At 39.6% G+C, this 25530-nt stretch overlaps 1 protein-coding gene across 1 annotated transcript in view; it reads right to left on the minus strand.

Annotated features, from left to right (window-relative positions):
* Window positions 1–9802: 9802 nt before the first annotated feature.
* The window catches only part of CDH6 (cadherin 6), a 112991-nt gene continuing 97263 nt past the window's right edge, over window positions 9803–25530 (minus strand). The window contains exons 9-12 of the mRNA XM_031552694.1: window positions 21569–21690; window positions 20678–20795; window positions 20339–20590; window positions 9803–16505 (exon numbers count right to left, since the gene is read on the minus strand). Coding sequence (XP_031408554.1) covers window positions 16015–16505; window positions 20339–20590; window positions 20678–20795; window positions 21569–21690 — 983 coding nt within the window. The 3' untranslated portion in view covers window positions 9803–16014. The remainder of the gene's footprint in view (window positions 16506–20338; window positions 20591–20677; window positions 20796–21568; window positions 21691–25530) is intronic.

Here is a 25530-nt window from a genome sequence, read left to right on the forward strand (position 1 = left end):
TTTTTTTTCTGAATAGGACTTTATATTCTTATTGCTTTGATTCCTCACTGGCGTGTATCTACTTGCAATCAGCTTGAACTTGCATAGTCTGCAGAACTTACAGTCCACGGCTGTGTCTGGTGTGTGTACTTAAACAAGCATGGAAAACCTGTGCTCTGCACTTAAAAATACAAGAGTGACATTCAGGTCACATTTTGTGCTTCAGATGCTTTTCTTTTCTGTTTTCCTATCAAGCGCTAGGCAAAGTTGCCAGCTGCATGTAAGCACATTGACCTGCATGTAGAGGTTCTACCACGATTTAAGTGACTTGGCTGGCTCAGCTTCTAATCCTTAAACGCTTGATTTGTAAGAGTTTATACCTGAATTCCTTTGGCTACCTGCTACCTGGTTGAGGTACACTAGCTGGGTAGAAACTGCCCTTTTCTCCATGCAGCACTAGGAGTGGCTGGGCCCTACTCTGCACCAGCCTGCAAACAGCCACAAAACAAGATTGAGGCAATACTAAGGAACCATACAATGTGGATCGCATGCAAAAAAGGCCAAGCAAAACAGATATTGTGCAATCAGTTTGTCTAATGAGGAAGGAGTGAATAACTGATAACCCAAAACACCTAGCTAGTTGATCCAAGGTGATGCAAATAGTCTGAAAAAATATCATAGAATCATAGATTGGCTTGGGCTGAAAGGGACCTCAAGGATCATCAGTCTCCAACCCCCCTGCCACATGCAGGGCCACCAGTATCCATATCTAATACTAGAGCAGGCTGCCCAGAGCCCCATCCAACCTGGCCTTGAGCATCTGCAGGGATAGGCATTTGCAACCTCTCTGGGCAGTATCCCCCAATAAAGAAATAGTATGGAGCTATAAAGAGTGTAAGAATACACTACTGCAATCTCTGGCCACATATTTGTTCCCCAGTTTAAAAGATCATCTGATGGAGGGACAGCCACACTCTGAAAACATGCCTGTATAGCAATACGGGGCCAGGGAAGAGGAAGCTCAAGTTGGTCAGGGAAATAAATGCGTGTGGCAGCCCTCAAACTGAAGGCAATGCAGCTCCCAAGCCCCTGCTGTTGCTGTCATCCGGAGGGTTTGGTTTCAGTGTTGTGAGAAACCCTAGGCAATCTTGCACAAAGCAAGTGAGAAAATGACAGCCCTGTGATGATGCAGCCAGTTTTCCGGATCAGCGTGATTGTAGGAGAGCGCTGTACTTAGTTATATCGATTTGTCTCTGAGAGCTCTTTCAGCCATATAAATCTCATCGAAAATCTTTAAAGATCTTGCCCCAGAAGGCCACTATGTTTTCTTTCTCAGTGAAAAGAAGCAGAGCCAGGAATTCATTTCTCAGACTTTCAACTAGAATGGTCCATTTATGAGGCAGGTCTGAATGCATCTCTATTTTACATTTCGAAACGTTTAAAGACGGTGCTGTACTTCATGATCAACCTTTGCTTCTAAGCAATACCACAATGAGCTGCATCTATCTCCTCTCCCTTTCTTTCTTACTTCAAGGAACCTGAATAAAGAAAATCACCTTTCTTTTGCGTGGGGGAATTTGAAGGAGCATTGTGCTTTTTGTAGCTCAGCCATTGAACACAGTAAGCACCGTGTTACAGAGATACTGTTTGTGCCATTCTTGTTAAAAAGACTGATAGTGTTTCCCCAGTTAAATTCTTCTTCTAGGGTAACTAAAATGGTTTTAAAAATAAATATTTGGAATCAAGCATCGAGTTTTTCAGTTCAGCCAGAGATAAGGAAACCCAAAATACAAATACATAGTAATTCTCCATACAACTGTCAACATGTTTGAGTCATAAACTGTCTTTATGCCTGGCAGACTCATTTGTTCTAGCATATATACAAGTAAATAAGAGAAAACACAGGAGGCATAACCTTTTTTGAAAACAAAAATAGCCCTTTGAAAAAATAAATTATTGCATCATGTTTATCTGTAGCACAGAAAGAACCTGCTTATGTAAACACCTCACGTGTGTGATTTTTAAACTGTTCAGGTACAGAACAGCTTGTATGCTAGGTCTTTAAATGTATCAGTAACACTAAATGTTTGGTAACCTTATTACTTTTCCCCATTTGATCACCTGGTAAAATATTCCTTGCCTTATTCTGTGCTCTGCACAGATGCAGCCGTCTGTCCACATGCGGTAATAGAAGACTGGGGAGTTTGTTTCCTTCCTTTTTTCTTCTAAACAAACTAACTCCAGGAACTTTTACTACCAATACATACTAAAGTGTTATTTATTCACCCAAACTATGCAGCTTGGGGCAAATTAAATGTAATTACAATGCAGCAAACAAAGTTAACTTAATAAAATCAGGACATGGCAAAGAACATCTGTTCAGGCAGCCATCCCTATACAGGTGCAGAACCACTGGCAACAGCAGGACAGCATTGCATTAATCCAGAATGCAATAGGAAATTAAGCAGGCCCTCATTTTGTCACTTACTGAGGGGAATTCCGGTACATTTGCACAGAGCCAATCTCAAAGAAGTGAGCACTGTCACAGTCCCTCCAAACGCAGCAAGTTTGTGGACAGGACATTAATTGTGTTAATGAACCCTGTCCTAGAGTATGCGTATATGCTGATGAGTTTACTCTCCAAAGCTTCTTTGCACAACTATGCTTATACTGACTTCATTGTAAATGATGTGAAGCTGTTACAGTAAATAGATGAGAAATCTAATGCAGAAAAGCAGCAAGGCTATGAGGACTGTGACTGACAATTCACAACACCACAGGTGGTAATTTCATCATGAGAGTGAGCTCTCATACCTGCAGCACATCAGGACTTACTCTGATATACCTGGTTCCAGTTATTTGCCCTGCACAACTTCATAATAGTTTTCAGTGTGGTATGAGTCACAAATGACTCGAAGAGACGATAGGAACTACGGATAACATTCTTTAAAAAGATTGCTCTGATCTTCACAAGTGCAAAAGTATTTTCTCCAACAACACCATTTGAATTCTTGTTCTGGAGCTGAAGAAAGAAAGGCACCAACGTTGCCCAGATTTATGCATACTTTTCTTGGTATGCTCCAGGAATAGCCTTTAGCTTTGGTGAAATGGCAAACTGAAATTAATTATAAAAATAAAAATCAGACAGCTTCTGAGCCCCCATTCTAGAAATAAATTCCCTGTATTTTGGAACAGTCTTTGGGTTTCTGATTTTCCTTTGCTCAGTTCTTCTGTGCCTGAGCTATTAATGGTGCAGGGTTATGGCAGAAAAGTAAACACGTCCGCTGACAATCCAACTTACATTTCTGTCAGGGACAGCATTTCTTCAGCCTTCCTCAGCACTCCTTTATGTTTCCTGCATGAGGGTCTTTATGGTGAGGCAAGCACAAGCTCTATTCTTCTGTTTCTATGTTTGGTGCTATAGGGCTCGGGGCCTGGGAAGAGTACTAGTTGACAGCTGCTTTCACCAGAAAAAAAAGAGTTTCCAAAAGCTCCTTTCTGGACCATCTCTTCGGTGCTGTACTCAGTGCCTGGTACCTAGTGCGTGCACAGCTCCAGTGGCAGAGTGAGATATGAGCAGTCTGTCAACACTGATAGAGGTGAGTCAGTGAGATGCAGCTATGCATCCATCAGTGCTTCAAAATGAAAGGTGGAAAGGATGATGAGACTGTGCCGTCATTCACAAAACAGCTTTATATGTGTATGGCTAATATATAGTGCACATTTATCAATATATGTAGGCTACACATCGGATAGAAGAAAGGAGATGCCAAAACAAGAGACAAATGAAATCAATCTCTAGTTCAGCCTTGGTCCAGTTACTGTAACTGTTGAGTATGCAGGAGGAGCAGCCAGAGCCAGCACAAAATCAGGACCATCTGCACTGGAGATGTGACCTGATGGCAAAGCAGGGCTACAACTGACATACAGTGAGTGGTTGGTTTTTTTTTTTTGTTTTTTTTTGGTATTGCAAGGTAACTGTTTGTGAGTAATAAAATGAAATCTTTTTACAATGGTTTATATATTATGGTCCTTCTGCCGGAAATCTTTCTTCACACACAGTGCCTTCATTTCATAGCCCTCAGGAACAACATCTATAATGTGAATCCCCCTGCTGCAGTTCCTCCTGGCCATCACACAGTTAACATGTATTGTCTTCCAGGCGTCCCATTTCACTCCTGCTAGAATCAATGATAAAATTCTGACTGTGCAAGCGATTGAGCCCATGGGCCAGATGGATATTTGGTATCAAAACATTTGAAAGGCTCTTACTGCAATAAAGAGCTATATGAAGTATTTGCTCTAAAGAAAAGTACCAATCTCTTTTCTCCAGGGCATCTGCAATCAATATTATATTACAGGTTGATTAAATACCAAGATATTAGAACGGTGAATCTCAAAGTTTAGTTTTGACTTTCTTCTGTTACTCAAAAACAACTGTAAATGTTGTTTAGAGAAATGTTGACAATACCAGAAAACAACAGAATCAGAACATCACCATAGCTGCTACAGTTGAACATTTGAGCTTTGCTAGGGGAAACAGTTGTTATTGGTTCTGTGCCTGACAAATGCTGCAGGTGGATGGAATGTTAGAACTTTGTGGGCTAAATATTTTGCCCATTTACCCTGTGCTCTATGCATGTAGGTGGTGGAAAAATTTCTGTGCAAGCTTCTTAGCTTAGTATCCAGTATGCGTATAAAAGGTGGGTGCCTCTGAAAAAGCTGGTGACAGCCATGGGAAGCCAAATAGAAAAGTAAAAATGCTTTACGTTCACAAATCTGTACTAAAAGGTTTGTCTAGTACTGGATTTTGTAGCTTTGATGCACTGGCACTGTGATAAATATGAGTAAGTGGGAGACAGAAGGCCACATGAAGAGACATGGCTAACCCAGCCATCATATGGAGCAGTAACAGGTGGGTTTCCCCTCTTGCAACTTTTATTCCTTTTATTTCTTTAAGCTTTTTGTCTTTAATAACAGGTATTAGGTTAATGTACATCTGGACATGAGTGATGAAGGCTGGGACTGGAGTGAAGAGGAGGAGGCAGAAAGTACCTGGTTCTGTAGTTAAACTGTAAAGAAACTGGGCCATCAAAATGCCCAACAGTGACAAAACAAAGATGCATCTGGCTCAGTGTTTTGTTTGGTACATGGGGGAGAAAATCAAATGCAGTGAGTGACAGAGTGAAGAGCACACCTGTGAGCCACCAGTATGCAGACTTGCAGGAACGAATGCAGCACCAGAGATTAAGCTGGACAATTAGACCCCACTGTATCCTGCCACTCCACTAGCTTCCAAAGTGCCTCACTCTTTCCCTTGCCAGAGTTCTTTCATTCACTCCATTTTTCAGTGTCTCATTAGCAAAGCTTATGTTTGTTCTTTGGGATGTTTTTGGTCGTATTATATTTTATTAAAGGAGGTTTGAGAGTTTGTTTGTTCTAATAAGCTGGAGCTGTAATTGGGAAATGGGTTAAGCTTGCTTCCAATTAAGATAATTGACGTGAAAAACCCAGTTGTGTCCTGAGAGAGAGAAAGAAATAAGTTCCTCAGCTGAGTTATAGAATAGAACAGCTTTGTTTAACATCGTAGGTAGAAGCAGATGTTTAGAAAAACATGTAAAAGCAATCAGAAGGGGTTTTATTCATTTGTTTATTAATTAAGATGCATGCATGAGCAGTCAGCCAGCTAAGTTCTGAGTTAAGAAAGGAAAAGTTCCAGCAAGGGGTACAAAGAAAGCTGCATATGGTGATTCTTGCCTTTTTATATTTGAGGAACCACCCTAAAAGTTTTGGGTTTTTTGTTTGTTTGTTGAAGATTCAAGTCAGTGTGCCTCCTTGCATACAATCTTCCTGATTATGTTCTGGTCCTACTACATCTCTTCTCTTTTGCTTAAATGAAGTAAAATGCATCATAATGTCCTATTAGGCTGCACCTATCTCCATAGCTTATGAAAGCATACATGGGATTGTGCATGCCATGGACTGACACGACTGAAAATATATACTGAAGTCTTGGGCAGATCTGAAGTAGACAGTGACTGACTGAAGATTTCTGATAATGCTGAAGTTTGCTTTCTAATTTGTGGGGAATAAGAAAAGTAGAATCATCTTTTCTGACAATAGGGACAGAGCAGCTTGAAGGTCAAACATATGGAGGGCAGTGGCAGAGAACTTGTTAGTGGCAGAGAACTTGGTTTGGAAAAAAAGACACTGTAGAGGGTTGGTGCTTGTTGACAGCCAGCTGTGCTAAAATATGGAATGATGTAGTGCTACTAAGAGGGAACATTTCAAAGGCTTTGGATAAAGATGTAATTTTCTTAATTTTCATTCTTCTTTGTTTTTTTCTTTTTCCTTTTTTTTTTAAATTATTTTTATAAGGTCTATACCTTATCATATACAGTGTCAAAAGTAACATCACGTCATATTTAAATTGGAAGGACAAACATTGAACTCACTTGATTGCTCGTACAAATGATCATTCCTGCAGCTCTGATGTGAAGATTAAAGACTTAGTGAAACATATCGCTATTTTCTTCGGTTTCCTTGTTTGAGCTATCCTTGAAATCCAGCAATTACTGGTAAAACTTTGGTTTTTAAAGACACTGTAGGCATTAATGGCTCATCTAGTTAACTTGTCTCTGTGGTAACTTCAATAGTATTAATGAAAGTTGAACTTTTGGAGTGTTAGTGATTTGTGTGTTGCTTTTGTGGGGGGGAGGTATTTTACAGAGATAAAACTGGTAGGTGACTGTCTGAGAATCAGATATGTTTTCTAGCTGAAATATTAGCCTCTAGCTGACTATTCATTCTCATTGATGTGCTCTCTGAGAATTCAAATAAGAAACCTGTCAAATTCTCCTTTCCAGTAAAGAAGGTGGGAGTGATCTGTTCTGTTCCTGACACTCAGAGCCCCATGTACACATGGAGGTCTGCTAAACCTGTATCACAGACGGCCTGGACAGGTGTTCTCTTTGCTGGATAAAAACAGGCTGGATGGACAGGCCCAGAGAGTAGTGGTGAATGGAGTTAAGTTTAGCTAGCGACTAGTTGTGAGTGGTGCTCCCCAGGGATCAATTCTGGGGCTGGCCCTGTTTGATGTCTTCACTGATGACCTGATGAGGTGATTGAATGAATCCTCAGTAAGTTTGCAGATGATACCGAGTTGGAAGAAAGCGTTTGTCTACCTGGGGATAGCATGGATTTTCAGAGGGACTTGGATAGGCTGGATCAATGGACTGAGGCCAATTCTATGAGCTTTAACAAGACCAAATACTGGATCTTGCACTCTGGTCACAACAACCTCATGAAATACTGATACTCATGAAATAATGGCTTGGGGCAAAATGGCTGGAAAACTGCATAAAGGAAAAGGATCTGGGGGTGTGAGTTGACAACCCCCAGATGTGAGCCAGCAGTGTGCCCAGGTGGCTAAGAAAGCTAGTGGCATCCTGCCTTGTATCAGAAATAGTGTAGTCAACAGGAGCAGGGAGGTGATATTCTCTCTGTACTTGGTTCTGGTGAGGCTGCAGCTCAAAGTACTGTGTTCACTTTGGAGCCCCTGGATACAAAAAGGACATTGAGACCGTGGTATATGCCCAGAGAAGGGGAACAAAGCTGTCAAGGGTCTGGAGTACAAGTCTTATGGAGAGCGGCTGAGTGAATTAGGATTGTTCAGAGTGGAGGAGGCTCATGTGAGACCTTATCACTCTCTACAACAGCCTGAAAGGAGGTGGTGGTGAGGTGAAGCATATTAGCATCTTCTCCCACGTAACAGTGATAGGACTTAGAGGTAATGGCCTCAAGCTGCACCAGGGGAGCTTCAAGTTGGATATTAGGAAAAAAAATTCTCTGAAAGAGTGGTAAGGCACTGGAACAGGCTGCCCAGGGAGGTGGTGAAGTCACCATCCCTGGAGGTATTAAGAAATGTGTAGATGTGGCACTGAGGGATGTGGTTTAGTGGGAATGGCGGGGATAGGTTGAAGGCTGGACTAGATGATCTTAGTGTTGTTTCTCAACCTTAATTAATCAATGATTCCATGAACCAGGATTCCTTCTCCTGCTGCTGCTAGTGTATTAGTTTAAAAGAACTCAAGCTTACGTTTTTTGAAATCTTGTAGGGCTGCTCTAAACACAACAAGTAGCAGAACCAAGAAACAGAACATCTGAAGCCTCTCTATGTTGGCTCCTGTATGACCTTACCACAGGGTGTGAGGGAAGGAAAGGTGTCCTCCACCTGCAAGGCTTTCTCTCTGTGGTTTGGTGTTCAGATAATGAGATAAAAATAATTGAATGCTTTTAGTTACTATGTAGACCTGCATATTTATAGCTTTATGAACTACTGTTGAATGTTCAAAAAAGATGTTTCAGGCTAATTATATGTAAGTTTTCTTCCTGAAGTCCACCAAAGATTGCAGGTGAATGTTTAAGCTGATTACTTTAATTGGTTACCAAAATTTCTCAGTTCATTTACAAGCTACAGGTGGCTCTCACTGTTAAACTGGTTGTTCTTTTTGGCTAGTTTTAATACTTCTGGTGAAGTACTGCTTTGCTGTGACTTCTCCTCCTCTTATCTTTGTCCTTGTATTTAGGAAAAATTTTAAATATGATCAAATTTCTAGAGATGTAGGCAGATATTCAGATATTTCCTTTAGGAAATGTTAAATGAATAATTCTATCTGGAGGTTTTTCTACTTATGTAGAAAGACATTGTGAATGACATTTGTCCTCTCCTTAAATGAACGAAGACTTAGAGGTTTTTTTGTTTGTTTGTTTGTTTTTTCTTGGACCTCATACAATGAAAGAAATATAACAGTGCCATTTAAATTATATGATCTTTACATCCTACAAGAAGGGTATTCTACATGCTTAATTCAGGTAAAGGTTCCTCTGGCTTCCAGGGAAGCCTGGGCTAGTTAAAATTTGGCTTGTCTTCATGGATTAATATCCTCCTGATAGTAAGCATCTCTAAATGATGTTTTCTGAAATTATATCGCTCTTTTGGGATGCCTCACTAACCATGGGCAGTGATCCTACTGCTTTTACAGCACGTTGCAAGTCAGACACTTACAAATGATGTTTGAAAGACTGAGCCAGTTTACCTCTGTGCTCTAATGCGGTTGCAGAATCTTTCTGAAGGTTTAGCATTATGATAGTTGTGTAGATACAAACCATAGATTGAGAGAATTAGGGAGGAAAAAAAAAAAACAAGTTAGAAAAAAAAAACAATTTATTAAGTAGCATCATATAAATAACTTGTTACAAAAATCAATTTGCAAAAAGGCAAATTCACTCTGTTTGTGAGAAATTGTTGTTCAAATTGGTTTCTCATTAAATCCTTAATCCCCCTGCCCTCCTCCCCCAAAAAGAAGCCAGTACAGTGAACAAGAAATATAAGGGAGAGAGTGCACACTTGCCATCTGACCATAACAAACTGCCCATTCACACTGCAGAAGAGGTGATGTTTCCAGCATGGATCCCTCTGTAATACAGGGAAGCTTCTAGGTGTAAATCTCTTGGGTGCCAAAAATATTATTGCCCGCAGATGTTCCTCCTTGATGACCAGGTCCATCTGATGCTGAGGCTCCCCCTACATGAGGGGAGACATTGCGAGAGACTGTGTAGATGGGGCATACCAGCAAGTAAATCTTCCCAGGTCATGGCACTGGTTTCAATTTATTCTCGGATGTATTTTTAATTAAAAAAAAATCAATACCGAAAAGAATTTTTTTTAAGGGTTTAAAAATCACAAATCGCAATAGGAGTTTGCCAGATTGATTTAGCTCAGTAACACAGTTAAGATGCACATAGCATTTATTATAAGGCCTTTTTCTTTTTTTTTTTTTAATTTTCAAAGCAATGAAAGTAATCACAGAATTGAAACAGTACAGTGATTCTGAAGAGTTTTTATATGTCAAAATCCAGAACAATTTCATGTTTGCACTGTTGTTTCTTTGTTCTGTTCACCTGAATGCTTAATAATACTATACATTTGTTCCTTTAATAAACACTAAGGTAATAGATTGTAGAAAACTAAAAGCTTATAGAAAGTGTCTCCAGGTGTATTTACATAAATAGTGCAGTCTCATAGGAAAGGTCAAAAGCCCATGGGAGTGGAAAGGATTAATCTATGTGTGAGACTTACGCCTTCTTGGTCAAATTAACTTTGTGAAAGGAGAAATGTGAAGTTTGCAGCTCCTTTTTTTTTTTCCCTCTTCTTTTTTAAAGAGAGAAGACATGCAGAAAAAAATAAGAGCAACTTCTGTAAAAGCTCCTTTGAAATCTAGCAACTTTATGTATAATGTGACAGCTTTGTGGCTTTTAAGTGCCTTGGGCCTGCCTTGCATGTGAGTGATTGCCTCCCCCAATTCCCGCCCCGTGCAATTCATTTTCCGTTCTTCTGCCTGAAACTCTCGGCTCTCTGACTCTTGAACTCCTTGTAACTCCAGAAGAGGCTTTTGGTTACCTCCTGCTGAATTTATGAACTGTTCAGGGAAGTGTTTCATATATGATGAGTGCAGGTCTGGGCTGAAAAGTGTAATATTGCAAAATGATGGGCAGGATCAAGATTGTCTCAGCTGTGCCTAAATAAAACTGCTGAGAGGAAAGACTGGCATTAAAGCATGGAGTTGGCTGCTGTGTTTTTCCCCTCCCAGAGCAATGCACAAGGCTGTAGGCATTAAATATACTTTTGTTCTTCATCTCTCTTAAATAGAGAAACAACCTCTAAGGAAACAATTCTAATAAAAAAAAAAATATCACGGAATCTCTGAATGGTTGAGGTTGGTAGAGACCTCTGGGTCCATCTGGTCCAACCCTCCAGAGCCACACAGAGCCGGCTGCTCAGGACCACGTCCAGGTGGCTTTTGAAGATCTCTAAGGAGGAGATTCTACATCATCTCTGGGCAACTTGTGCCAGTGCTCTGCTGCCTGCGCAGTGCTCAGTTCTTCAGTTGTAGCTCTGACATTTATTGTGGGAGGTTGCGTTTTCATAGGTGTGGAGAAATACCCTGCCTTTCACAACTTACAAAACAGTTCATACTCATCAGAAATAGGATAACGATTGTGAACTTGTCAGCTCTTATTTGACAGAGGAGCTCAGACTGCAGTGTTAATTAAAACACAAATGGGCAGGGGATAGCAACACCCAGTTGGGATAGTGATCGTGTAAAACAGTTCAGTATTACTTATAGCCAAATGAAATGTGGAGAGATTTAAAACAGATGGTGGCAGGAAGAGCTGATAATGTCCACAGAAGTTACCTGCTTAGAATCACTATCCATAACCCACTGAAAAGAGTGTGGAAGATCATCAAGTTAGATCTGGTGCAGAAATTTAGCATGTTTTAGTAATCATCATGAGAAAGGATCTGTCTTCTCTAGAAATTTGCATGGAAATAGCCTTGATTTAATTTGCTTTGTCTGAGAAAGATGGTGTCTGTCTTGCTATCCACGCAAATCAGCCTCTGGCTTCTATATGCAATCTGGAAGCGGCAGAGTTACTGTGTACTGTTGTCTCTGATCAACGTGGATAAATCAGACTTTAAAACATGCCTAGCTTCAAAATTTCATTTCTCTCCTTCTTTATTCATACTGTGTACACACATTCCAAAAGCCATCTCTCTCTGCTTTACTTCTTTGTGACTGCTGAATTTTTGTAGGATTAGAAATGTCCAGTTAATGTTTTTTGTTAGTTTATTTTTGTCAGAGAAATGGAAACATTATGCCTTGTAATGCAGCCTATTGCTTCCAAAACTGGATCATTTGCAGGTTGCCTTTCCCCTTCCCATTTAACAACTATGAAATACATTTCCATAGAATGAACTAAGTCTGGCAGCTAACAAAATTAAGAAATATCAGAAAAAAATATGTTGTTTAGGCCAAATATAGAAAATACTGGTGTTGGTACATGTGCAGTGTTTTTCTTCTGCTTGGGATTTTCTTAGACATCTTTTACAAGCAGTGTCTGGAATGCATAACTTTTTTTTTTCTTTCCATGATTAGATAGTGTATCAATCCATGTCAAGTCTGAGAACACATTTCAGTCCTGTGGTACTGCCAGCTGAGCTCTCAGGAAACCCCCAGATTCCCTTGTTCAGAGCTCACTGCAAGTTTCCATCTTGGTTCTCCTCCATAGGCTGGTCTACTAAGGGAGATGTCCTGGCACAACTGCGTTGGCAGCATGTCTGGGAGCATCTGGTTTGCTGTATCTCACCATACTGTTGCTGCTGTGGGATAGACTGATTCTTAACCTGAAACAATCATTATTCTGAGTAAAAATCCATTTTACAGAATACAGTAGCTGCTTTGGGAGTTGGGTGGAATAGCCACATACTAGAAACCTTATTCTATCTCAAGTGTAGAGATGCTATTGTTCTGCGACAGAAGGGCTGGAAACATCTCCCATGTAAGCAGGTATCTATTTTATGTTAACTCCACTGAGTTCCTTGGTAGCTTTTAATAGCTCCCCCGTTGTTAGAACAGACACTTTTTCAAGTGAAAAGCCAACTTCATTATTCATCTCTGCATGGCTTGGCTAAATTTGCTTATAATGTTTATTCTCTTCAAATGGGTGTGGTTCTAAGAACAGCAGGCTTATAACAGCCTTGAAACTCACTTCATAGCCCCTAATCTAACACTTGCTGATCTATAAATGACAATTCTAGCATTGTGTGAAAGTACTGTTAAATACTCGTTTCTATCATCTAGCACACCAACATGCAACAAAGTGTAAAGAAACACTACTGCAAAGTTTTGTATTCACTGCAATATGGCACTTTCAATACTTAATATGCTGTACTGACTTTATAAATTGCACTTTGTGGTACTGCCAAGCAAGAAGAAAAGACAGAATTGAATTTTTCTTGTGAGAGATGCTAAGTCTGTCTAATTTGCAGGAAAAAAATAGACCTTAAGACCTAGATGCATAGTAAAGAATTTGGATGTGAGTTTGCCTTGAGTTTTCCTAGGAGAATCCATTTGCTATTGAGACAGCATATCTGTGGTGACATTACATAATTTTATATACTATACATTTACACAACAGGCATGATCAACCTCTCTGTTATATATTGGGATGCTCAATGGACAAGATAGAGCCAGCTTTCAACAGGAAAAAGGAAAAGGAAAAAAAAAAAAAGAGGCAAGAAGAGGGGAAAAAAAACAAATCACCGGATCAGACCAAGTCACTGTACTGACTTGGTGGAGGTGCATGGTCCTCTGTTGTGTTAGCTCCCTCAAGAACTGACAGAGGCAGTATTCGTAGGGGACCACTCCTGTCCCAGCTGCAGATATGTGACAGCAGTCCCCTCTAAACAGTGAGTAGAGGGTGGTTAGTGGGGCCAAATGCCTTTCAACTGCAGGCCTGTAAGGCTTGCTGTCCCCAATGGTCTGAGGAGGGTTAGGGTTCACTGACTGGCTCTCAGCATCCAGCTTGTGATTTGCTGCAGGCAGCCCCCTGCAGAGGTGGGCAAGAAACAGGTCTGTGGCAAAAGGGTCCCCTGAAGGGTGCAGCATCTGCAGCAGATGTATGAGGAGAGTGGCTCGTGCTGAGGAGCCTGTGGCAGGTACTGCTGAGCTCCTGCTTCTCCTCCCACATGTCTGAAAGCTATTGAGGAACCAGGCATTTCTTCTCCTGTGCCAGAACTAGGTTTTGGGCAGGATGCTGTGATTTCCAGGAGGCCACAAAGGGACAGGCTTTCAAAGGTTTTCATAATCTCAAATTGTGGAGGAGAACTGAGGAGAACACGAGAACACGAGAAGGGCCTAGCTGTGTCTCTGTCATCATGTGGGCACACCAGGCTCTGCCCCACCACGCGTTGGAGCACCTAACCCACAGGATGCAGGATGAAGGTTCAGCTCCCTCTGAAATCTTGCACTCCTCTGCTCTGGAACTACAATGTGGGCACTTACAAAGCAGGCACCAGCTGCCTTTCCCTACACCTGCAGACACATAGTGCCTCCCACTGCAAAAGTGTCCTTCCCAACACTGCTGGACACTGCAAAGCAATTCACTCCTCTGAGCTGCAAGTGGGCCCACAAAATCAGAATTTCTGTCAACGTGCTTGGATGTGTCTAAAACTCTGGAATCTTACCATTCTCTTTATTTATTTCTCTGAAAGTAATGAATTCCAGGGATTAATTTTTAATCCCTTTTAATTTTCTGTTTATTAACTTTTTTCCCTCATCTTTTATTTTTAGAGTAAATTGGAGCTGTTTAAGTTTTCAAATTGATTCACTAAAGATTTGAGAGGGGAGAAGAAAGGAAATAGATCCATGCCTGTAATTCTAGTATTAAATACTGTTTCAAAACTAAGTATATGAGATCAGTTATTTATGAGGTATATTAAAAAAAAAAAAAATACCATCTTCCCTCAGCACTCTGCTTTAGGCCATGTCCCTGTTTTGGGACCCAGGAGGGCTTTCAGCTCCTGGAATTGGATATGTCTGATGGCTACCCCTCTGGGTTTTTTCCATCTAGCCTCTCCTAGATGACTGGGTATAAAGAACAGCCATAATACAGGTGTGACAAACCAACAAATAGAGCAAATGGTACACAAGCTGTAGAGGAAATTGTTCTGGCTTGAGACTATGACATCTCCCCCTGCTCCCACCGCTGGACAAAAATTACTTAGCTTGGCAAAGCAGATAAGCACACCCACTGAGAGACTTGTGATTAAAATGTCACCTTCTGGTGAAGTCTTTAACAACACTGGCTGAGTAGTTTATTAAAAGAAAGAGAAAAAAACCCACCAAAGTTATATACCCTGCTTTTCAGTCCACTAGAATGACAATTGATTTTTGCTTATTTGTGCATTCAGGGCTTGAATCTGAAGGGGGAAGGAAAAAAAATGGAAAAAAAGCATAAGAAATTACTTCCTCTGGCAGAGTGCCAGCATTTTCCATCTGTAAAGCATTTTCTGAGTGACTTATCTAATTCTTGCAACATCCTGATGAGGTAGGCATTATTTCCCTACTTTACAGATAGCAAAACTGGGCAGAGTCAGTGAGAAGCTACCCTGGGCTGCCACCAGGGGAGCTCAGGACATAGAAGTTCTCCTTCCTTCTTTGCAGTTTATTCTTTTGACTCAATGGTCGGCGATGACCTTGGAGCTACAACAGCCCTCCTACACTTTGGAACAGGCAGAAGTAGAAAAGCCTGAATCCTGCCTCCCCAGCACAATGGCCTTCACCACTGACATGCATGTGGCAGCCATCGCAAATACAAAGAAAAGCACGGTTACTTTCTGTTCCTTCCTCCAAGTCATGGTCTAATATGGAGTCTAGGTTCCTAGAAGCCATCTAAAACAAGGTACTGGGGCTACTGATCGCACACACATGCATGCACTCACATCTCTCCAGCAATGCTAGGGCAGAAGAATATATACATAGCAGTCAATGAACTATATATATGTGTGTTAATAGATTCAGTGCACTGGGGGCAATGGCAAGTTCTGAAAAAATACTTAGATTTAAATGACCATTAGGCCTCTCTAACTTCCTCATGAGTAAAATGTGTTGGATGTTTTTTCTCAGCTGACTCTACTTTGTAAAATAAACCTTCATTCCATCACCACTACTTTTGACTATAATACATAGGTTAAACTAGGGTACCTCATTACATTGGGATGTGCAATACACAATCAACAGAGCAGTCATCTGAGCTGAATAATCTGAATACAAGTAAAAAGAGCAAGTGAGCTTAAACAGTAATATACTCCAATTTACAATATAAGCAGAACAAGTAAAAATATTGCTCCCCATCTGATCTTTTTTTTTCCCCTCCACCACTGCTGTGCCTGTAAGGTTGGCTTGATAAACTTGGATGCCCTAAAAAATAAGAACTTTGCCTCTTGGAAGCTCATAAATTGATACTAGAAAAAGTTTTCTGACAGCTGATCCACACTGCAGTCATTAGACAACTGGAACCGTTCAAACAGAGAACCCTTTCACAGAGCTATGGAGAAATAGAAAGAAATAGCCACTTCACGTATCTCAATGCTGTTTCTGAAAATGAAGGAGGGAAAAAAAAGGCAACATATTAAGAGTCTTTGTCACTGTCCATTGAGCCATACATATCTGCCAGCTTTTTAAACCGCGGCCCCCAGTCACTGAGGTAATCATAGTCCTGGTCTCCATCTGTGGTCACCGACTCCAAGGAGCTGAGGGACTCTGCCACAGAACCATTACCTTCGTAAGCGTAGGTCGCTAACGAGTCATATGGGGGGGCTGCTGGGTCTGTATCATTCTCCTTTAGCCTTTGGTTAATGAAATCTCTGACATCCGTGTTATCTCGGGCTGTTGCAGTCCGCCGTGGCATAAAAAGCGTTTCTGGCACAATGTCTCTGCGTAATTTATTATCATCTATGGCTTCGGGATTCCTCAGCGTGCCGATATCAAATGCCTGGGTGTCTTCCTCTCCACCACCTTCATCATTATAACTGACAATGTTGTCTCTGATGTCTTCTTTGGAAATAATCAAAGGCTCTTTTTTCCTTTGCCGTCTCAGTGCTGCAAACAACACCACTGTAACTGGAAACAAAAACAGGGGAGAGAGGAAGAGAAAAATTAATCCCCCAGCTCCATTAAAACCCAGATGAAGTGCTGAGCTAGGGCTTAAATTCTAAGCTTGAAAAGATGTTTTGCAAAACTGCAAATGTGCATGTCAGGTTTTTAGACTATACTTCTTCTGCTTGTGAGCACTGTGAGAGATGTTGTGGCATGAGTGTGCAGCAGACAAAGGAGATGTCAAGCTGGTAAGAAGCTGAGAAGTGCCTTCTTGTCAGCTGGCCTATTTTTACCCAGAATTATATAGCAACTCTGTTGCTTGGAGAACAGAGGTAGTTCCGTGAGAGCTGGGAAGGGAGAAACACCTGCACCAAAACTCATTATATATGTGTTATATACCTTGAACATCTGGGATGAGATGAAACTTATGCTAAGGACAAGACTAGGATCTACTGGGCTTAACAAAAGGTTAGCAAAGGTGTACTTCAAGTCCTTCCTTCTTTGGAATAATTTAGGATATGGCGTAGATTCTCAACTCACTCCAAGTCCAAGTTGATTTCATTACGTTCCTGGCACACTTTTACAATGGATACTGTGTTTTAAAGTGTATAGCTTTGCCTTATAAAGTATATAAGTGAAAGCCTGTGACATATGAGACATTGCCACATGGCAATGGCTTTATTAGATCTGCCAAAGGATTATGTTTCTCAAAAGGTATTTTATACTTTTCATTCTAAGGTGGGTGTATATATATATAATCTATTCAGAAGTCAGGAATTCTTTCAAAGGCCCTGATCCAAACCTAAATAATTTTACTCAATAACAATTCCTGGAGAAGTATGCACAGAGAGTAGGAGGTGATATGTTAAACATTTTATTTCTTTTAGAAGTTGATTTCATATTTCTTAGCTGGATTCTACTTTGAGATGGTAAATGACCAAATATTTACAAATGAACAGCAGCAAGGAGCAGGGATATATTACTGCTTGGTAGTCTGAAGTCCACAGTACCCAATATTTCAGCTCTGCTGTGCAAACTTGGAGAAAAAAAGACAGATTTTGTGGTCTTTATAGTTCTTTCAGAGTGAAGCAAAACAAATCAGAAAATGCCTAAGCCCATTGATATGAGACAATAAGGTAGATCAAAGTTATCTTTCGTGTCAGCTGTATTTCTAAAACTGTATTTCTAAAATGGTCAATCTGTTGGTGAGTCAAAGCACAGTAACAAATTTCTTTTTTTTTTTCAGTCCCTTCCGTGATTGTAACCCTGTTAAGAGCAATGCCAAAGACTGAGGACATCCCCAAAAGAAAATTTTAGTCCATTGAAATTTGGTGTCTCTTGACAGACAAAAATCTGCTTTTTGTTGTCCTTGTTTGTTTATGGGTTTTTGTTGTCGTTGTTGTCATTTTTTGTTTATTTGTTTTTAATGATAGGCTTCCATGGAGAATGGCTCAGAGCTAGATGCTATCTGTAGGCATGCTGAAGCATTACTTTTTCTCTCTTTTTGATTATAGAGAGATTCCAATGCTATAGTTTAAAGTAGGAAAATATGCTAATTCTTATTGTATATTTACCATAGGAATAGTGTGAGTAGGAAAGAACGTTTGTTATTAGAAGTCAGAAAAATAAGTAAGGTGGAGAAACTGAAAGAGGAAGAATGCTTCAGACAGCAAAAACTTTGGGTTCATATCCCAGTGATGATTTATTTCTGGTGTCACATAAAGACCCTCGTTTGAGTGATGCTTATTTGTGCAGCTGTGTTATAATGGAGAACTCTTGTCCTTATGAGCATAAAGCTGTGATACTATAAAAGAGGGCTAGGAAAAGATCTATCTTAGAGAACAGAGATAGCTGGAGTAAATTGTGGAGAACTTGAAAAATAGAGTCAATTTTGAATATGCTTCTATTATAGGGCTGTCAGAATTATCTGAGAAAGCATAGGATTGATAGTTTTTCCATGGAAGAGTTTCTAAAGTATTTCATTTACAACAAACATTATGTTATACTGAATATTCTAGAATGATACTTAATAATTATGTCACATCTCTGATACTTGGATCTTCTACTGAACTTGTAGGCAAAAACAAAAACAAAAACAAAAACAAAAACAAAACAACTCAACATTAGATGTTATACATTAAAGTACATCGCTCTTATATGCACGTCAGTTTTTAGGAATATCTGTGGCCTCCTGATAAGCCACTAGACCTACTCAGTCTGAAAATAAACCTAGCACTTTACAGGCACTTTTTGTTGCTGCGAAACTTTAAGTTGTGGTTCAGGTCTGCCCAGAGTATTGTTTTTCACTCAGTAGTGATTGCACATGCAAACCTTGCAACCAGCCTGAAAATAGAAAATTATATAGCTGAGTTAATTGAAAATCTGCTTATGGTGCATGGTGGCGTGAGCAGTAATTGACATAAAGTGCTGCTTAGCACACAGAATCAATTATTTTCGATTGACATAAAACAGGAAATCGTTTAATGTCAGATTGATATTAATGAGCACAGTTGTATTAACTAGTGCAAGACTATCTGCAGCATTAGATTGATTTCTTTTTCTGGAAAGGAACTTGATACAAAGTGAGCTCAACTCTTAAAGGCCATGATATCATGTTTTGAAAAATAAATTTAATGGCAAATTAGGGTTCAGATTGTTTTTCTAGGAATTTTTTTCTGAAGAGATGATAGCGCTTATCTGGGCAAGCCGTGATTATATTGTTGAAGTTTGAGTGCCACTATTTGGTCTTTGATTTATCACTGGAAGGAAAAATCATTTGTCAACTGTAATGCTCACAGTGATGAGCATATGGTGATGAGTATGTCTGAGGAAGATACAAGTGGAATCACTAGGGAATATCATCTCCCCTTCTTGACCCTAGTGCTATGACATTGGTCTGATTCCCTTCTTTTCTGGTCAGATGCTAATCGTGACTAATAAAGTCGATTTTGTGTGTTGTACAATTCTCCACAGATTAATAGATTATTTCTAATGTAGATGGTACACATCTCAATTTTACTGAACAAGAAGAGTGAAATCTGCATGAGAGGATTGTGAGAGATGTTGCAAACTTGCTGTATTTTTCAACTAATAAACAAAAAGCTGACCACCTGTAAATGCTGTAGCCAGAGATGTTAGAGATGCACGTCCTTGAGATGTTAGAATGCTTTAGTAGCCACCCCATTTCAGCATCCTTTTCCAGTGGAACAGAAGCCCCAGGTGTGACTTGTTTGCCCCTAGGTTAGACATGGGAACTGAACTGTTTAAAACTAAGTTATCTGGACCCCTTCTGAGATCAACAGGAAGAGATAGATTCCCTCTGCAGAGTGTAGATAGTCTAATTGACCTCAAATACTACTAAAGGGATTGGATGGATGACTTTCTGGAGGTGCCTGTTTCTTTCCATTGAGCAAAGGGTGTAGCCCTGCTGTCTCATCTTGCTTGGACGTCTCTAGCTTTTAGACAGCTGAGATTAGGTAGGATGTATTCTGTACACCATATCGCCAGCATCCCTCTCAGGAGGAAATACAATAATATAAATGTCAGATAAGACGTGGATGCTTCTGCTTTGTTCTTTTTCTAGTCTTGGTATAACCACTTGCAGCAGTAGAAAATAAGCCGCTGACATCTGTGATACCGACTGCTTTGATCTGAAAGTTTTAACCCCTTGCACCATTTCTTTTGAGGTGAGCCTTTTGAATTTCTTAATTGTTCTGAAAGTATTAAGGAGAGAAACTTTCCATGTGGTTTGGTGGGGGTTTTTTTTTTGTGTGTGTGTGTGTGTGAGCATGTGTGTGTTTGAAATGCTCAAAACCGATTCAACCACGTAAAGAACAAAATACCTCTGAGCCACTTACCAAGTAATATGATGATACAGAGAAGAATGGCAATAAGAGCCCCAGTGCTAAGACCAGTAGGATGAATCAAGGCTTCTGCATTACAGGACAGCATCTTTCCTCGATGGTCGCAAGCGCATACCCGAATAGTCACCGTTTCAGTGCTGCTCTGGATAGGGTATTCATTGTCTGATATTACCACTGGCAAAAGGTAGGTACTCATTTCATGCCGGTTATATCTGGTTTTTCGGGTGAAAATCCCTGCTGTGTTGTCTGGAATCATAAAGCACACATTTTATCTTCACCTGAGGACTGAAAGCAAGAGTGAGATAAATAAGAAAAGTCCTTCTAGAAATTTACCTCTGTTGTCCTGGAGTGTAAAGTTTGAGCTGCTGGCTGCCTCTGGAGCTATGGAGAATGAAAACTGGTGTCCACTGTAAGAGTCATCTTTATCAACTGCACTCAGTGTTTGTATCAGCTGAAACAGTAAGAACAAAATTATCTTCAATGTCAGTGGACCTTATGCTTATTTACGATTTTTACTTTTTTTTTCTTTTTTTTTTTCTTCCTTGCTTTAATGTAGCTGATGCTGCTGTCATAAGCATAACAAAAGTGATGCATGTGCTACTGATGCTGCTTTGGATCACCATGCTATTGTATCCCATACCATTAGCCAATAACATAATGAATTTGAAAGTTGGCAGGAAAATCAAATAGACTTTGAGAGCAGGTTTGGGTTGACGCCACTCCAGCTGGGTAGAAAGCTTTGCATGTGACAGGCAGCAGAAATGAAAGATGAGGCAGTCCAGTCTGGCTACATATTCATCTAACCAAATCCCATGTAACTAGAATTGTTTGGCTGACTCTTCCAAATTATGTGCTACTTTGAACCATTTAGTAATAGCGCTGGTAGAGTGAGAGTTATCTGGCAGAAAATAATTATCTCACAGACAGGACCTTTAATAGTTTTTGAAGGAGACAGTAGAGGTGCCTGAATATAGCAGAAAATCACAGAGGGAGAATGAATCAGAGATAACAAGGCACAGTACAGAAAACAAGTGTAAAACATAGTATCATATTAGCTGCAAGAATACTAAGTGTAATCAGATGCTGTGCAGCCACTGTTTAGTTTAATTTTGCCAAGCTGACACTCTGATGCAGTGCAAGGTATATCTCTTGATGAGGTGGTGTAAGAGAAGAAGCAAACTCAATTCATGCTGAATATTTTCGTAGTACAAGCACACAACACACCTGTTCTGCCTTTGCATTTTCACAGACAAAGGTCTCGTAAAACATGGCAAACTCTGGAGCGTTGTCATTTACATCCAAAACCTTAATGAACACTGGGACACGGCTGCTTTGTTTTGGGTTGTCTGAAATGATAAAACCAGAAAAAAACAGAGATTTTATTTAGCCCAGCTACTGACCCAGTATAGAAGAAAAGGACAGATTTAAGGGCTCAGTGCCTTCATTCCTTTCTCATTAATTATTTACCGTTAATTCCTGGGGAAATAAATTAGGGGATGAATTCCACAAAACTGTGCTGTATTATCACACTCTGATTCTGTGTAAACATTACAGTTAATATTGGGTAGGAGTTCAAGGTTCCTTTGGACATTCTGAACATGATTACGAATGTATGTACAATATCTATAAAAACACAATGCCAGAATTAAATGAAATCTATTTATTAGCCTGCTTGGTCGTAACAATGTTCTCAGAACATATTCACTTCCATAACTCTGAAACAGGAAGACTGAATATTCGTGAAGATGGGGTTGTGGGTTTTTTTCTCTCCACCTATAAGAGGCAATACTCCCTCCCCTGCAAATCTCGTGACAGATTCCTTAAGCTACCATGATTACCATTACTATACATAAAAAATAACCACTGCTGTGATCACAGGCATTTCTAATCTTCTGTGGATTGATTTGGCTAATATTCTAGAGTTGATTTTAAAACATATCAGCTGAAGAACACCAGCACTATATAAAATCTGCAGATTCCTGTATGTAAGCTTTTTTTTTTTCTTCTTTAAGGACTTGGTAGGATCAAGAGATTGGATTTGACAATTTGACAAGGATATTACTGAGCATAAAGTACTGATAAAAACATTGTTATCCTAACAGACAAAAATGAAAATTATTGGAAATGCAGCACATTGTGCAGACCATTTATTTTCCTGATGGACTAGAAAGGAGACAGATCTTCATCAAAAAGATACTCAAAGTGGGAAAGAAAGGCAATGTGCAGCAACCTTGCCTGAGAGGCATGAAGGAAGAAACAGGCAAGATTCTGAGTCAAAAGGATGCATCATAATTACCATCGGCTCCTAAGTTGTATAAGACCCACCCCTGAGCAAATTTGTCATCCCTAATCAAGAATAAACCAAGAGACATTTCCAGACTTGATCAGTGCCCCATGTCCTCCATATGATGCAAAAACTATTCAGGACAGCTCACCTAGGCATACCCACCGTAGTACTTGGAAGCGTGTGGGAGTGTGAGAATGAAATCTATCAGGGAATGAGTGGGACTGAAATGACATTTATTTAAAATAAATCCCCACCTCCTCCCACTCATGAGGACTCGCACTGTGTTTTGCTACATTAATTTCCAACCCATATAAATATAGTTTATTAATACATTTTAATCTAATCTATGATCCAAGTAAAAAAAAACACACAGGGAATAAAATATAGATCTATGAGTTTGCAAGCTTCTACAGGCATTCATTATAGTAGCTTGTTGAGTTAAGCTTTAATAAAAGCCCTATTACTGTATTTATCAAACTTTTATAAATTTGAAAATGCATTCTCCAAAATTGGCACCGTATATTCGTATTACAGAGCTCAGTCATTTGGACAAAATACTGCACTTTAAAGCTCCACAGTCCCATTGAAGTTAATATGATTCCATTAGGCATAAAACACTTCCTAACATAAACAACTGAGCTAAATTCATTCAACGTATAAAATATCTATGTACAATATAGACTAGGCTGAATTTTATGCTAAAATACATCAATACGAATGTTGAATTTTTATAATAGGCAGAAATCAAATTACTCATTTGAATTTGCAGGGCTACTTGCAAGACTATTTATAAGGACATACCTTTCTAGAAAATGCATTCAAATATATTGCCAATTTTCTTTTCCTCCCCAAAATTGCAATTGTTTTCTTTCCTGCTTTTTTGAACTAATAACTACATATTTTCATTTTACTTCAAGGTGCTTAAGATCCTCACAATTTAAAATGAGAGTATAATAAATAGAAGCTATATAAAAGCCAATATATCCTATGAATGGGGGGCTTTTTTCTGATTTTATGGAAACATGAGTTGAAATATGTTTATATATCATAAAGATCTTTTTGTCTTCTTTCAAATTATTTTTGCAAATGAATTGGAATAAGTTTTGGGTGTTTTTTTTTTCTTTCTTTTCATTATCCTTTAATTACTACTGAGCTCCACCTCTAAAGAAGAAGTTCTACCATATGAAACAGACATATCTGCTTAAAATCCATCTCTATAGTAGTATGTTTTATGTTTACCTATCAACTGCTAAACATTTTTTTTCTGAATGCTGCTCCAATGTCCTGCCAATGTTGATTTAGCTTTAAGTGTTAAGTAAAGGATATTTATTTTAAAATACCCTCAGAACTGTCTCTGGTGAGCTGTGATTCTGCAGCTGTGAGTCAGGAGCACTGTGTACCGAGCTTCATTATCAGTTTGCCTCTGACTGTGGCAGATGTAGTGATCCCGTGTTTCATGAATTGTTTGCAACATTCAGAGCATAACTCTCAGGACTGCTGAGCAACTGCAGCTCATACAAATACAAACAGGAGAACATTAAAAAATGCAGCTATCTACACTTACTTACAATTTTAGAAAATTCAAGGCAAAACAACTTCTGTATTTCCGATTGTTTTATACCATAAAACGAACTTGTGAACAGTCATCACTGAAAGTTGTTTCTCTTTATGACTTTACCACTTTTTTTGCATCCATCTCTTTGTGTGTGTCCTGCCTGTAACTGGCATGGATCCTTCCTTTAGTTTGCTTCTTTAGTAATCTAAATTAGTGATGTTGTGTTACTGAGAGCAACTAATGTTAGCAGAATGAAATTCAGCAAGCCTTGCTAGAAATGTCTAGTTTTAGCCAGGAGCATTAAGCAGCGGTGTTTTCCAGTTTAGTCTCTTGAGAGTAAAATTAGTGAGGTAGCCTGAATCAGACTAAGCCTTGTTTCAGTAGTAGCTGTTTTTCAGCCAAGAAAATTGCCTTTGGAAGGCATCTACCCTAGTTATGCCAAATTTGGTCTAGGCTCAGATGCACCTGGGAAGACAGTTGCAGCCTGCAATGTTTCAGACTAAAGAGGAATTGGAATTAAGGCAGAAACTTGTTTCAGACTCAGAAGGTTTAGCTGAGAGCATTTGGCCCAGTAGAAGCTCTGCCCTAAGGGAAGGAGGCAAGGACTGAAATGAGTATTTCATATAGATACTAACTTGGTTTTCAGATACTACACAGTAACATGCAGTGCATGTTATTTCAGTTCCACTGGGATCAAAGTAAGTGCGCTTCTTGATATTTCCTTTTCAGGTGTTTATTTTTTCCCTCCTCTCCTGTCCAGGAGCGCTGTCTCTAGTGTACAATTCTTGACCCTAGACCACTCCTTCAAAGACTTAACAGAAACACAAACATCTGGCTAACAGTCAGCTAGATGTCAGTGTTTGGTATGCAGAAACCACATACCTGGCATAAAAAGATGCAAGCTTTCAAGAGAGAGAGAAAAGTATTAAAAAAAAACAAACATAATTCCTGTAGGCCCTAGTGCACTGGTCTTATGTGCACAGGGCCATCTGTTTGCCTCACTAGTATCACATGTATCACCACAGTTTTCAGCTTCAAAAACAAACAAACAAACAAACAAAAAACTCTACCAAGAAAAGAAAACTGGAGTCAAGTACCTCTTAGTTACATTCTTCTCAGCATTCACCAGCTGAATGAGCCATACACAAACATACACTCAAAATGATAAAGTAGAACTTGTATTTCTCTCAGATCACGTTTTAAAAAAAATGCCATTTAACCTCTGGGACAGTCCCAGAACTGATAATACTAGATCAGTCTACCATTCTGTCATGCTTCACTGTCATAGGCACTGGGAGTCTGCAAAGGTGAATGGAATTGTATTCTGTAATATGCCATATGTTT

The sequence above is a fragment of the Meleagris gallopavo genome, chromosome 3, assembly GCF_000146605.3.
Source record: "Meleagris gallopavo isolate NT-WF06-2002-E0010 breed Aviagen turkey brand Nicholas breeding stock chromosome 3, Turkey_5.1, whole genome shotgun sequence".
NCBI lineage: Eukaryota > Metazoa > Chordata > Aves > Galliformes > Phasianidae > Meleagris > Meleagris gallopavo.